Here is a 15,593-nt window from a genome sequence, read left to right on the forward strand (position 1 = left end):
TGAACTGGTGTAGAGACGTCAAAATCAAGAGGTGCACAGAAACTTATTATCGTCTCGACTACGGGATTTGCACAGGGGTGGTATAACGACAGTCCCATAGTAAAATTGAAGCACCAGTTACCAGAATGTCTAAGCAACAGCTGGAGATCCATAACATGCTTATCAGCCGTACTCTTTACATCAGCACAAATTCTGCATCTGTAGTCATCGACGACCTACGTTACATGTAAACATTATCTAGGTTTGCCTAAGTGATAATTGTTTGCACCGTCGCTTCATCGACCATTTTCAGACACCAGTCATTTCTCTCTTTCATTACATTTTTCCCCTTTGGCTTGTTTCAGGACGTCTTCATTCCTCACCCGATCAATACATTTAATATTCAAGAGCCTTCTGTAACACTCTCTTTGATTGTAATCATTTTATTTTCATCTTCAACATTGACCACGTCACTCAGCCATTAACAGCTATTCTCCAAATACAGCATTTTTAGTCTCAAAGTTTGCAATTTTTAATTTTAGCAGCTTTTACCTTTACAGAAAACATTTTGCTAGGTGCAGTACTAGCTGCTATGTTTATCTCGCATCTACCTTCTGTATCAATTCTACTTCCTCGCCAGTGTAGTACGTGTACCTCTTCAACAGGCTCTTGTCTAAGTTTAACATTTTGACTGTTAATCCCGGAAGTTGCTGTGACGCTAAAATTTCAGGTACACTGCAGATCCCATCATTTGATGGCGCACGATTTCTCCAGCTTTTAAATATGGAATCATGCGTATTGACAGGTCCGTCGCTCTTCATTGTTGGTTAGCCTTCTTAACAAATATTGAAAAATCGGCCTTCTAAGAAACGTCAAAGGTTTACGTGGCCGGCAGTCAAAGTGTTAACATATAGCCACCCAACATGCTACAAAAACCATTAATTTATTTTCCTTTTCATTTACTTGCACATTACAACGTAAGAAATATAATCTTTTTATTTCATTCTAAATTATCAATAGAATTTAGCAAATCTTTGAAATCAATGGATATTCCCTTAATTTTTTACTAAATCTACCATCCATTATCAGCTGCAGTGCTAACATTGCCTCTCGAGTGTTCCTCTTTCTCCAAAAAGCAATTGACCCTTGCCTACTCCGCTTTCCGTTTCCTCTTACATTCTTTCACAAAGTGATTTTGTTAAGTATTTTTGGTGCATATGGTAAGAACACCGTACAAATAATTTGTCACTCCCAGAGGTCGTGGCAGTTATACAGCCTAACAGCGCCTTCAGTTCGGCGAGGAAAAGAGTCGACAACGCCCTTCAGGTATGCCGCATCGATCTGAAGCCATTCATTGGAAATTAGATCCTGTGCAAATGGCAAATAGCGCGGGTATTGTACGTTATGGAAAGTTAAGAGGGAAGGTGGAGAAAGGAAAAGAAAGGAACTGATGATATCAGCTACATCGGGAGTTCGTGCAAAATCGGCGCCGAAGAGTGAAAATGCGTGCCAGCGCGGGGCTTGTCGTCGTGGGTCAAAGCGGACGGTTGGAGTAAGACCTTGCTCTATTCCCCTTCTTCTCCTGCTTACTAGGCGGTTGCGTTAAGCACTGCGCCAGCTGCACACAGAATTTGTCGCAAATAAGCTGACTGTCTCGGCACGCTGCCCGGCCGACTCATATTTCCCCTAGCGCCACCTATCCACAGGTCCCAATATTCTCGTTAATTTTAGATTCTCGCTGGAGTTCGAACGTATGTTAGCCATCGAGACTAATGAATTACATGAATGCGAGGTGTCTGCTTTTTCAGAAAGAACAGACACATCGCATTCACATAATAGATACTGTGTGTTTCACCCGCTATTCCAAATACGTGGGTTGGAACTTAAATAGCGGGAACTATTTATTCACAACCGATACAAAAGAGTTACATGTTTGCACCTGTTACTGTCCTTCAAAGTAGTCACCAGCGTTGTGTAGACTCCGTTGCCAGCTATGTGGAAGGCGTAGTATACCGTTAGCAGAGCCTGTTCTGTTGATGTTGCCGGCCGTGGTGGCCGAGCGGTTCTAGGCGCTACAGTCTGGAACCGCGCGACCGCTACGGTCGCAGGTTCGAATCCTGTCTCGGGCATGGATGTATGGGATGTCCTTAGGTTAGTTAGGTTTAAATAGTTATAAGTTCTAGGGGACTGATGACCTTAGAAGTTAAGTCCCATAGTGCTCAGAGCCATTTTTTTTTCTGTTGATGTTGCGAGTGGAGCGGTCTACTGCCTGCCGAATATCTGGAACAGTTCTGAAGCGAATGCCACGAAGTGGTTCCTTCATCTTCGGAATCAAATCAAAGTCACAAGGACTTACGTCCGCGGAGTATGGTGGATGGTACAGTACTTCCCAGTCCCATCGACCGAACAGAGCAGCCACAGCTTGCGCTGTATGCGCCCGCGCATTGTCGTGCAAAATGCTGGGTGGGTTGCGCAGTGTGTGTCGCCGCGTCTTTTGCAAAGCTAGTCGCAGGTGATGCTCCAAAAACGAACAGTGATACTGTGCATTGACGGTCTGCCGTGGAGGAACGTAATGCATTAGGATAACACCATCACAGTCGTACACGAGAATCACCATAACTTTCACCATGCTGGGGCTCTGACGCAATTTCGACTTTCGCGGCCACCCATAATGACGCCATTCGTTGGACTGGCGTTTCAGTTTTGGCTTCGTGGCATTTGCTTCACAACGTTTCTAGAGACTCGACAGCCAGCAGACCGCTCCATTCGCACCATCAACAGAACAGGCTCTGCTAACGGTATACTACGCCTTCCACATTGCCGGCAACGAGTTCTATACAACGCTGGTGACTAGTGTGAAGGACAGTAACAGGTGCAAACATGTAACTCATTTGTATCGGTTGCGAATAAATAGTTGCCACTATTTAAGTTCCAACCCGCGTAGTTACACACATTTTCTGTGGGATTGAGATAGGGCCATTTAGAGGACCCATCCAAACGGGACGGGGTACCTCAGTGCTATACGTAAATCTCTGTGAACACTGAAGTTGTACTTTTGGAAGAGAGACAATCCTCAGCATAGTGATCGCGAAGATACAGGGGGAAAAGCGATACTTGGACACCGATAATTTTGAAACAAACACCATGGTTCATGTTCATGGTAACCCGAATTAATATACCCTAGTTGTGGTATAAACAGCATCACCAAAACTTCATACAGTCACCGCTGACGTAAACGACATTCTCCACAAAATGTGGGTTATGCTCCTCATTGGATCATTGGTGCAGCCGACACCATGCATGATTAGAAAAAAAGAAGCCTAATCGTTACTCGTCTTACCACACTACACACTTCCAATTGGGTTGTGTCCAGGTTCTGTGTTGTTTGGCCCATTAGGTGGTGTTGTGAGCAATAGCCTCTTGTGCATTACCCGATTAGAAATGTCCTCTGCATGCCGTTCCGTTAAGACTTCGCTCAAAAACTGGTTGAGATGGACCTCCATACACTGGCAGCGACAAAGGAGAAGAATGGCAATACAGCAAGGTGTGATTCCATCCGGCTGCTTTGACAACCGACGTCATACTTCGAGTAAAGAGGGTAGTTTACACGAGTTACTAAGACAAACACAGACAACATTTAATAACAAGATGATTAAATTGTTCAAGATAGAGCTTTAGGACCGAAAACAAGAATAAAAAACACGCAAGGTACTGGAATCGGCAAATAAATTGAAATTAACGGGACAACCGCGGGAATGAAGGTTTTATTTGCGGGGACAAATTAAAAAAATGTTAATAAAGTTAAGATGCCTCCAAAGCAACAAAAAATCGAAAAATAACGCTCACCAATTCCTCTAGAATAAACAGAACGAAAACAGTTATACCAGTCCCCCTCCCTCCATACACACACACACACACACACACACACACAATCACACACAAACACACACATACACACACATACACACACACACACACACACACACACACACACACACACACACACACACACAAAATAACAAGATAACTAAAAAAAGACACAGACGAATTTCTCTAGAATAAACCGAATCAGACACACCCAAACAAAACAAACACATAATCGAAAAATAACACACGGGGATTCCTCCATAATGAACTTAAAAAAGATTTTAAAAAATGTGGAACTGACTGCAGGGAACGCTGGAACTATATAGCTCAAACCAAGACAGCTATATCGGACCCGCGTACACAAAAAAATTAATCGAAAAATAACACACAAAAATTCCTCTAGAATAAACCAAAAGAAAATAAAAAAACCATACAAGTGGAATCGCAGCATACATTGGACCTATATAGTTCAAACGAAGACTGACATACAAGACACCATCCAAAAAACGACACATAATCGAGAAATGGCACACGCGAATTCCTCTAACATAAACTACCAAAGAATTCAAGGGGAAGAAAAAACATGACATGGAATCACAGCGTACGCTGGGCTTACAAGCTCAAACGAAGACGCCGACGCCACACACGCACTTGCAAAGCAAAGAAATAATGAGACAATAACACACACAAAGTATTCCGGAATAAACTACAGAAAAAAAGCACACGAATAGAATCGCAGCTTACGCTGGACTATACAGCTCGACCGAAGACAACGATACCACACACCCTGTAAAAACAAACCTCATAATAGAGAAGTGGTGCACAATAATTCCTTTAAAATAAACTGAAAAAAATCGGATATTTCGCTTGACCTATATACTTCAAACGAAGCCAGGGAAAAGCAGACCCCTCCCCCCTTCCGCACCCCCAAACACTTACCCAAAGCAACGACATAATCGAAAAACAATACACACCGATTTCTCCAGGAAAAACCAAAGAATATACATTTAAAAAATTGGAATCACACTACCAACTAAAATTAACAGGTCAAAAGCTTAACACAAACAAACAACCTCTAATACCAAAGATTCCATTCCATTAAAGTAAATCATTGCTACGAACCAAATCACAGAAACATAGCAACAAAACGATCTGTGAAAGAACAATCGGTTTCATATAAACGGTGTCTCAAAAACGTTACATTCGGAAAAAACGGAAACAAATATTTGTGAAAAGCAAAATTATAAATAACACTACTACTTAATGATTATAAAGAATCCGCCTCGATTGCAAATAGAAATCTTTCACGTCAATAGCTATTAGAACATAAAGGTAGTTTGTCTGTTCCACGCTATATACGTTCACAGACCTCACTTGATTGAGCTTCATGGTTCAGTAGCTCAAGTGCCTGATTTTAAGAAACTAGGTTAGCTTTTGGTTCTTTTTGCACTATTTTGGTACATACCCGATACCACTATTCAAAATGACCTCTGTCGTTCATCAGATATTAAGGGCGATGAAGGCGCCGTTGTACGTCCTTTCACGCAATTACATTAAGCCTGTCATTCTAATTTGACCCTTTCCTGGTCAACAGCGCTTAGAATTTAATATAGAAACTTTACACGCTTATCGAAGCGTAGTCATCAAATACTATCACCGACCCCAAGTAATTGAAAAATGGGTTATTCATCCCCCATATTTTTAGCCTGCTTCTGGCTGATGGTATTTTGTCTGTCCTCCGTGCATGCGTTTTGACCATCCGTGGAATTGGATAACTCATATATATAGTTTCAGCCTATCCACATTCTATAGTTCCATAAAATCGTCCTCTAGCTAGGACATTATACATACACACGCATTAGCGTCCTGCGCCTTTGACCCGGTCATCGGATCACTTTCATAACACATTTTATGCCAATCACATGGAAGAAGACGATTTCTCAATTTGCGCATGCGCGTTGCTTTCTGACATTCTCACAGCATAGCTGCCGGCGCCACCTCAGTTTACCTGAGAGCCCGCGGCCCACCGAACGTTGCCTGGGGTGAGTGGGGGAGCTCACTTCTGACGTTTGAGCTGAGTACAGCTACTGACACGGTACACACATACTCTGAACATTCTGCGTGGTGTCTGTCTGTTCTAAGTCGTGTCTCCCTACCACTTTCGCGCAACGACGCTCTGAGCGTGTTTTTTAGGGAATTGACTAGTTTGAACCTCGGACCTGTTGCTGGTAAGCAGACGTCAGACCACACATGACATGTAGAATTCAGAAGAGTTCAGTGAGACTAGCGATGATATAGCCAAATACTTAATGGTTTCAGCGTCAGCTCCACTGCACTCCCTGTAAAGGAATCTTAATACTAACTAAATTTAGTGGAAGAGGTTCAAAGATTTCCTATTTTTAGTTAACTGGTAAAATAACGTCGAAAAAGCAGTTAAGTTTACCATTGGAAATTTTATTCTACTCATAAAACATCATTTATAAATTGCACTATTGATAAAAGGAAATGTTTTAATACAGGATGGTAAAAACCAACTGCATTTAACAAAAATGTGAACGAATATTCCCTGAATGGATTTCCAAGTTCTACAATGGATCGAAGGATGACCTATGCCATATCACATCTATAATCTAGGTTTAAATTAAGTTTCACAAGAGAGAAAACTATCAAAATGGTCTACAGTGACCCTCAATTATCTTTAATTACTTATCTAACTTGTCGTAAATTACAGTGGCTGATGTGGCTTCTCAATAATTATATAACAGAAAAATCATCGCATTTCAGATTTTAACTTACGTAGCAAATGTGAATACCATGAGCTTTAATTGACGATCGACACTAGTATTACGCAAGAAGGGGGTGTAACAGATGAGTCTTCTGCAGTTCTGAGTGAAGCTTTATGCGCTGTTATGCGGCATCGCGTGTGTTCATTACCTTGTCGGTGTTCGTCAGGGGGCGGCGGACAGCACAGCTCTGCTCACCTCGCCGTCTCGGAAGCAACTCTCTCCTAACTTCTCCTTACTACAATTTACCGAAGTTGGTTTAAAAAAAACTATCTGGCTGTGTTTTCATCTGACCAATCACGGTCTCAATGTTAACCTTAAGCTCCGCCTACAAAAATTCTGTCTATCCAATGAGAAACGTTATACTTTTCGTGGTGGGGCAATGTTTTTAAAGTTCGCAACGTAACAGAGAAGCGAAAAAGTCTCACGCTAAAACTTGCGGGTTGTGTAGCCCCTCTTGTGTTATCGTAAGATCTATACTGTTCTTCTGGAGGGCTCTAGCTTTTAACATGGGCTGGGGGGTGGTCCTAACGTAACAGAGACGCGAAAAAGTCTCATCCTAAAACTTGCGGGTCGTGTAGTAGTAGCGGTTAGCTAGCGACGTCGGTGTCCTTCCCTTATCGTAGGGCCTTCCAGCTTAACACGGTTCTGCTCTCGGCTTCTGTTCTCGTTTCTCCCCTCGGAAATGCGTCTGTCTCACGGTGGGAAGGTACGACATGCATTTAGGCATTCTTGTGTTAGTCTGTGGTATTCCATTTGCTCACTCGTTACTCGTATTACTTTCGTTAATTTAATGTCACGATTTATTCGGAGCTATGTGACATACTACTGGATTTGCTTATCATGTCAGGGTTTTCATGGAAGGTGTTGGATTTGCCTGACACCTTACAGCACCGCTTATTTTACATTTTATGCGAGTCTTTTGCCCTTTTGGGCGTTCTGTATTAATGTTGGACCATACCTCTTTAGGCAGTTTGTAGTTTTAGTGTGTTCCGAAGAAGGCGTGGTTATCCGCTCCGAAACCTAGGTCAGCATCCGGTTTCTATTTGCAATCGAGGCGGATTATTTATAATCATTAAATTATTCACTATTGCTGATGCGCTGCAATGTTAAAAGTTCTCACACTACTACTTGCTTCACTCAAGACCATTTGAGCTACGCGTAGTTTACAATCATAGATTACTCTAGTAACTAAGACAACCATACTCGAAATTTAATAACAGGCCGCTTACATCCTTAGCAACGTAAACTCATGGCGTGACACAGGACATAATGAGTCAACGTAGACGAGTCGAATCGCACCGTGCACTTGACGCTGAAGAAGGATTGAAATTAGACAAATTGTGGGATTTACTAGTAAATAAATCAAACAGCGACAACTCACCCCCACTCCAAGCTGCCAAATACACGTCTACGGGAGTCCGCTGCCTTAAGCAGCGGTGTGATGACGTCACGAACGGACCGTTGCGTGGATACGTGTAAACAGTTCGCAGTGCTGTGTTTGTTTAATTTTGAAACGGCTGAGTCTTTATACCCTATGATGATGTCTTAAGCATTGGGAGACTGAAAGCTAGGCACGGAAACATGCTTTGGACCACGGCCCAATCTCCATGATACGAAGATTACTAGTTCATGTCGGGTTTGTAACCAGTCGTCATTAACCTAGGCGGGATACCGCTTAGTGGTCGCTGTCAGGATCATTTTTCGACCACTGTTCTTTCGTTGTGCCACATGGATGCGCGTGGTACAGTTCCTTGTAGACAGGTTGGACAGTCCGTTTTGATACATTAACAAATGGGTAACTTCATTCATGTTGTGGTCATGATTATATTCAAAAAACATGATATTTCCTTTCTGACAGGCTGTCTGCAAGTCGACTCATCCTCCTGATACTCCTGCTGTGATTCCATACACCTGAAACCCGACTGGGACATACAGACAATAAAAAACTTGAACAGAAAGATCTGATTTAGCAATGACGTAAATCTGCTACACGTCACGAATGAATAACTCGGAGTTAAAGTTTACGTCTTTCTTATAATGTCTCAATTATACACACTCTAAGAAAAGAAAAGTGTGTGTGTATGTGTGTGTGTGTGTGTGTGTGTGTGTGTGTGTGTGAAAGAGAGAGAGAGAGAGAGAGAGAGAGAGAGAGAGAGAGAGAAAGAGAGAGAGAGGAGAGAGAGAGACGCAGCACACAGGATTTATATGAATGGAATGGAAATCGGTAGATGTGCTGTACGTGTAGAGACAAACAAATGATTACAATTTCACAAAAATTGGATGATTTATTCAAGAGAAAAAGCCTCAAAAATTGAGCATATTGGTCCACTTCTGGCCCTTCCGCAGGCAATATTGTCTCGGCACAGATTAATAAAACTGTCGGATGTCTACCTGAGGGATATCGTGACAAACTGTCCAGTTGACGTGTTAGGTCGTCAGAATCCCGAGACAGTTGAAGAACGCTGTCCATAATGCTCCTAATGTTCTCAATCTGGGAGAGATCCAACGACCATTCTGGCCAAGGTAGAGTTTGGAAAGCATGAAGACATGCAGTATCAACTCTCACCGTGTGTGAGAGGGCATTTTCTTGCAGAAATGTTAGCACAGTATGGCTTACCATGAAGGGCAAGAAACTGTATGTAGAATATTCTCGACGTACCTCTGTGCTGTAAGGTTGCCGTGGATGACAACCAAAGGGGTCCTGCCATCAAGAGAAATGCACCCCAGACCACCACTTCTGGTTGTCGACCCAAATGGAGGGCGACAGGCAGGTTGGTACTCTACCGGGGCGTCTCCAGACACTTACTCGGTCTGGAATCTCACTGACTAGAGTAGAATAGCCTTCAGTGATGAACACACTTCGGACTGAGCCCTGATGACCAGCGAGGACGTGTCTGGAGAGGCCCTGGACAGCGGTGGGTTAACCTGATTTTACCTGCCATACTGTCCGATAGGCAGGAATGATTGACTGGGGATAGATTTCTTTTCATTTCAGGACCCCGATGGTTGTCATCCTGATAACACCGCACAGCGGTACGTCGACGATATTCTGCGTCCCATTTTGTTACCCTTCATTGCAAGCCATTCTACCCTTACATTTCAGGAAGATAACGTCCGAACACATCGAGAATTTCTACAGCTCGTCAACGTGCTTGTCTGACCTATCTTGACCAGCAAGTTCGCCGGATCTCTGCTCAACTGAGAACGTTTGGATCACTATGGGCAGATCCCCGACCAGCTCGGGGTTATGACGGTCTAATATTCCAGTTGGACAAGATCTGGCATGATAACCCTCAGGAGAACATCCACCAACTCTGTCAATCAATGACAAACGGAATTACTGCTTCCATAAGGGCCACTGGTCGACCAACGCGTTATTGACTTGCTCAATTTGTGAAGCTCTTTCTCTTGCGTAAATTTTTCTGGAATTGTAACCATTTATTTGCCTGCACATGCAAATCACATCTACCGATTTCTGTCGCATTCGGATGATTCCTTTCTGGTTCCTCGTTTTTGTCTTAGAGCATACATCGCTTCACTGGTACGACTCACGTTATCGGCAGAGGATCATGTGACCGACTGGTAGCAGTCCTACACCATCTATAGCGTTCCGAAGCGACTAGTGTGCTCTTTTAAGGGAGTGACGAATACTTTTCCAGTGGGCTAGCAAGACTGATTTTATTTATTTATTTATTACACGTCAAGTTCCGTAGGACCAAATTGAGGAGCAAATCTCCAACGTCATGGAACGTGTCAGTACATGAAATTTCAACATAAAAGTAATAACAGATAAAAATAAATGTTCATGAACCTGAAAAAAGTCAGTCCATAAGTTTAAGTAAACGCTATCAGCAATACAATAAGAATCAGCTCAATTTTTTAAGAACTCCTCGACAGAATAGAAGGAGTGAAAGCTGCTTATTCTTGGGAATAAACTAATATTTGTAACAAGAATCGACAATAAGTAATATACATATTGAGAGGCCAATGTCAAAATACCCAGACTCGTGAACAGAGGTCGACAAGAGGTTCGTGAACTCACACCACTTATTGCCCGAACCGTCCGTTTCTGAGCCAAAAATATCCTTGTACAATGGGAAGAGTTACCCCAAAATATAATACCATACGACATAAGTGAATGAAAATAAGAGAAGTAGACTAATTTTCGTGTCGAAGTAACACTCACTTTTGATATCGTTCGAATAGTAAAAATGGTAGTATTAAGTCTTTGAACAAGATCCTGAAAGTGGGCTTTCCACGACAGCTTACTATCTATCTAAACACCTAGAAATTTGAACTGTTCAGTCTTACTAATCATATGCCCGTTCTGTGAAATTAAAACGTCAGGTTTTATTGTATTGTGTATTAGAAACTGTAAAAACTGAGTCTTACTGTGATTTAACGTTAGTTTATTTTCTACAAGCCATGAACTGAGGTCATGTACTGCACTATTTGAAACCGAGTCAATGTTGCACACAACATCCTTTACTACCAAGTTAGTGTCATCAGCAAACAGAAATATTTTGGAGTTACCCGTAATACTAGAGGGCATATCATTTATATAAATAAGGAACAGGAGCGGCCCCAACACTGATCCCTGGGGCACCCCCCACTTGACAATACCCCACTCAGATCCCACATCACAGCTGTTATCAACATTCTGAATAATGACCTTTTGCTGCCTGTTGCTAAAGTAAGAGGTGAACTAATTGTGAGCTACTCCCCGTATTCCGTAATGGTCCAACTTTTGGAGCAATATTTTGTGATCAACAAAATCAAATGCCTTAGTTAAAGCAAAAAATACACCAAGCGTTCGAAACTTTTCGTTTAGCCCATCCAGTACCTCACAGAGAAAAGAGAATATAGCATTTTCAGTTGTCAAACGACTTCTAAAACCGAACTGTACATTTGATAGCAAATCGTGTGGTATAAAATGATCAATTAACCTTACATAAACAGCCTTTTCGATAACTTTTGCAAACACTGATGGCAAAGAAATAGGTCTAAAATTATCTCCATTATCCCTTTCTCCCTTTTTATAAAACGGCTTTACTACTGAGTACTTTAATCGCTCAGGAAACTGACCATTCCTAAAGGAGAAATTACAAATATGGCTAAATACAGGGCTAACATGTGCAGCACAATACTTTAATATTCTGCTAGACACTCCATCATAACCATGAGAGTCCTTAGTCTTCAGTGATTTAATTATTGACTCAATCTCCCTCTTGTCTCTATCACAGAGGAGTTTTTTCAGATATCAATCTCGGAAAGGCATTTGCCAAGAAAGTTATATGATTTCCTATAGAAACTAAATTTTTAGTTGAGCAATAATTTCCACATGCCTGTGCTCTTGTTGCCGGCCGCTGTGGCCGAGCGGTTCTAGGCGCTTCAGTCCGGAACCGTGCTGCTGCTACGGCCGCAGGTTCGAATCCTGCCTCGTGCATGGATGTGTGTGTCATGTCGTTGGGTTAGTTGGGTTTACGAAGTTATAAGTCTAGGGAACTGATGACCTCAGATGTTAAGTCCCGTAGTGCTTAGAGCCATTTGAACCATTTATTTTGTGCTTTTGTTTTTTCTTCAGAAGTATAATAATTACATTCTTTTGATGAAAGTGTTGAGCAACAGGTGGTCTAGACCTGGACGCGTGTGTCAACGCTGGGATGGTCCGCAGGTACCCGCAAGTGTGCCAGCAGCAGCGGCCGGGGGACGGGTACCGCGACCACAGCCACGACCACGACCGGGGACTCGAGCACGGCCACCGGCTCGGCCACGACCACGGGGCTCGCGCGCCCGTGCCCTACCTGAACTACCTGCACTCGGCCACCAGCCGCAGCACCGCCCCCGCCGCGCCCACCGCCCCCAGCGCCACCTCCTCGGCGCCCGCCCCCGGCGACGACGACGACGACGACGACGACAAGGCTGGGTCGTCCGGAACCTCCAAGTGACCGGTCCCCGGCTGACCATGGCGTTTTCTGACACCTGATGATGTCCGCATCCGGTCGGTGCGAAACGTCGCTCAATTTCTACTGGTGACTGACCTACAGCACCCGCGAGAGCAGTCTGCAGTCGGGACTCTTGTCTACTAGAGCGTCGGGTCTGCGCGTGGGTGGTCACCGATCCTACTTACCGATCTCCAGTTGCCAGAGACGGGAGAGAAAATGTCCAGGAATACGCCTTTCAAACGTTCCTCGCTCATCCAGTTGATTGTGGTCATTGTAAAACAAATACTGCTACTGGTCGTATGCTCGTATTGCAACAGTCACAGTGCTGAAGCCACAACTATTATGGGAAATCCCTAGGAAAAAAGTAGAAAGAAGATACCAGTTTGCGAATAACACAATCACAGTTTTTATGCGCCTGCAAAACAAAAAACAAATTACCCAGTTACGCCACTGAGAAAGACTCAGAGGACACATGCAGCTGCCCCTGTCTCCGCCCTGTGGTGTTGTACACATTATTACTGAATCAGCTGAAATTGAATCTTCATTGTTCACTCCACGAAGAAGAGATTATAGCCTGACACGAGCGGAACACATCTGCTCAATGACTCAAACTGAGCTGGTCAGAGTATTTTCTGGGCTGGATCTTCACTGGCCAGCCGCCAAAGGAGAGGCCAGTGCCTACTCGTAAATGCTCGGTAAACTTCGGCTGCTTCCCAGCACCAATCCGAACATCAGCTATTCAATACGTTTACAAATTTAAGGCATCCTTTTTATATTGCAACATAGCCTCAAGTTGTAGCTACCAAGAAGTACTCCCAATGTATTGTTATTGTTTTCTGTAATTGTTCATTATGAAAATAGTTGATCAAATGGACTGTGGTTTATTGCCTAATACCCTCACTAATACTTTAAATACATTTACTGCGCTGTCTGTATTTTACAGTGTCTTTGTAGTTCGAGGCAAATGTCCTTCAGAGATGCATCTCTGAGCGCTCTGTGAGATACAGACACCGGAATAACTGTTTTTCACGGCAAAGCAACTGCAAACTGACGAGCAAAACATTGTCTCTCCCTGTGCGGGAATCACATAACGTGCTAGCGGCACGGACGAGGCACCAAGGTAGCTGAGAGTTCGGATCAGTGCCGGAGGCGTGCTGGGGCAGCCCAAGTGGCAAAGGCGACCAGTCGCGATTAGCGGGAAATCCGGGTTCGAGTCCCAGTACGTCACACACACAAAAAAATCATGTTGTTCTACTAATTGGTACAACTCATGTATAATCGTATTCGCAGTTTTCGAATACATTTCATATACTATTTTAAAGTCAAAAGCCTTCCATCTCGTATGTCTCCCCTATATGTCGTAAGTGACTATTCAAATGGCCTGTCCCAATGGAAGTGCGTACAGCGCGTTTGCCTCGTAGCCAACAAGCTTCCCCTTGTTTAATTTATCCCTTGAGAAAATAAAGTGAACCTTGTGCGGTGCACTCAGAAAAGTCACAAGCTCTTCAAAATGTCAATATATAAAAATTGTTTAGTGTACTTATATATTTCCTGACCCAAAACTACGATTGTAATGACATAGTCTCCACTCAATGTGGCATCAGATCTCCGATCCAGAAGATCCATAACGACCAACAGTCAACTGGATGACACTTAGACCCTTCCTCTTCTTCATCTGCACGGTCTGTGTAGCTGTTGCAGTGTGGAGACTGGGAAGTACAACGGACAATAGCCTATTATGTCGCTCCTATGATGGCACATAGGGTGTGTGGTGTATTGTGTGTGGGGGTGTAGGCTGCGGCAACAATTCTCGGTGGCTTCCTGGAGTCTTCAGACGTCAAGAACCGCACGAGAGGCTGGTGAACTAAAGACTGTTGCTATTGTAGTTAGAATCTGTTGCTTTTCACTACCTTCTTTTTAATATCTTTGATTCAGGATAATCGCTGCACCTCAACAACAAAATCGCTGGAACACAAACTTAACAAGAGACGCTTGCCTTATACCGCATTCATGTTAGATATGCAGCTTCCCCACGTTAATCAAATTCATAAGATTCTTGGCCCATTTGGGGCATAGTCAGTTCATATGGGAATAAAACTTCACCACACATGAAACTGCTGCTTTCAGTATCAATAAAGTTGAGTTTTAATCGTTGGTCTAGCTTATTTCACAGTTGTAATTAATTTCAGACCATTCGTAAAGCCCAACTGTCACACGTTCACTGACACATTTTCCAGTCTTACCCTGTGTTTCAAAGCACCTCCGTTAAGATATCTCTCTCGTCGAAACTCTTGCTGTGCTGGAGTGCATAAAATAAAATAAATACGCAACGATAGAGTTGTATATACACGAAAAATGACTAATTTTCATTATCTCTCCTGTGACTTTGCTCTCGACACCAATAAATAAAAATAAATTTCTAATCTCTTTCACTTCACTGCATTTTACGCTTTGCTATTATGTTGCTATATCTATTTAAATGAAATGTGACTTACAACTGGCTAACGAAAGATAAATGTGAATAAATTTTTTAACAAATTTGATTGGTGTTTCATTTTTTGTGTAAGAGAAAGCGACCCTTCACTTGCTAGTATACTAATTTACTACACTGCCGGATGACGTACTGAAGTTAAAATTAGTCTTCAATAGTTGTGTACATACTCATATCTCAACTTTAGTGTCTAATTGCATTATTTTCCTCTTACCTACCCTAATCAGGCAGAACTTTATGATCATCGACCTACTATCGACATAAACCCATCTAGGCGATAGCAACGTCACCTGACGAGCAACGACTGCTAGTTGTTATTGCCTTAGGATCAGTGACATAATTTTCTGAACTGTGAAAATGTTTTTGTGAGATGGTGTGTCGTCTTTTTCCTCGTAAGACCCTACGGAGCTTTCTACATGTATCCAGTTTTACTGGATGAGTCCGCAATATATATAAACCATTTTCCTTCAATTTTGCCTCTTTTATGAGACTTCACCGAACGAAGTTGTATTTTTTTAAAATAAA

General features: G+C 42.8%; 1 protein-coding gene across 1 annotated transcript in view; it reads left to right on the forward strand.

Annotated features, from left to right (window-relative positions):
- LOC126095088 (loricrin-like) overlaps positions 1-15,120 on the forward strand; it is a 177,701-nt gene extending 162,581 nt beyond the window's left edge. The window contains exon 4 of the mRNA XM_049909779.1: positions 12,307-15,120. Coding sequence (XP_049765736.1) covers positions 12,307-12,580 — 274 coding nt within the window. The 3' untranslated portion in view covers positions 12,581-15,120. The remainder of the gene's footprint in view (positions 1-12,306) is intronic.
- Positions 15,121-15,593: the final 473 nt, after the last annotated feature.

This window comes from Schistocerca cancellata, chromosome 1, assembly GCF_023864275.1.
Source record: "Schistocerca cancellata isolate TAMUIC-IGC-003103 chromosome 1, iqSchCanc2.1, whole genome shotgun sequence".
In the NCBI taxonomy this organism is placed as follows: Eukaryota; Metazoa; Arthropoda; class Insecta; order Orthoptera; family Acrididae; genus Schistocerca; species Schistocerca cancellata.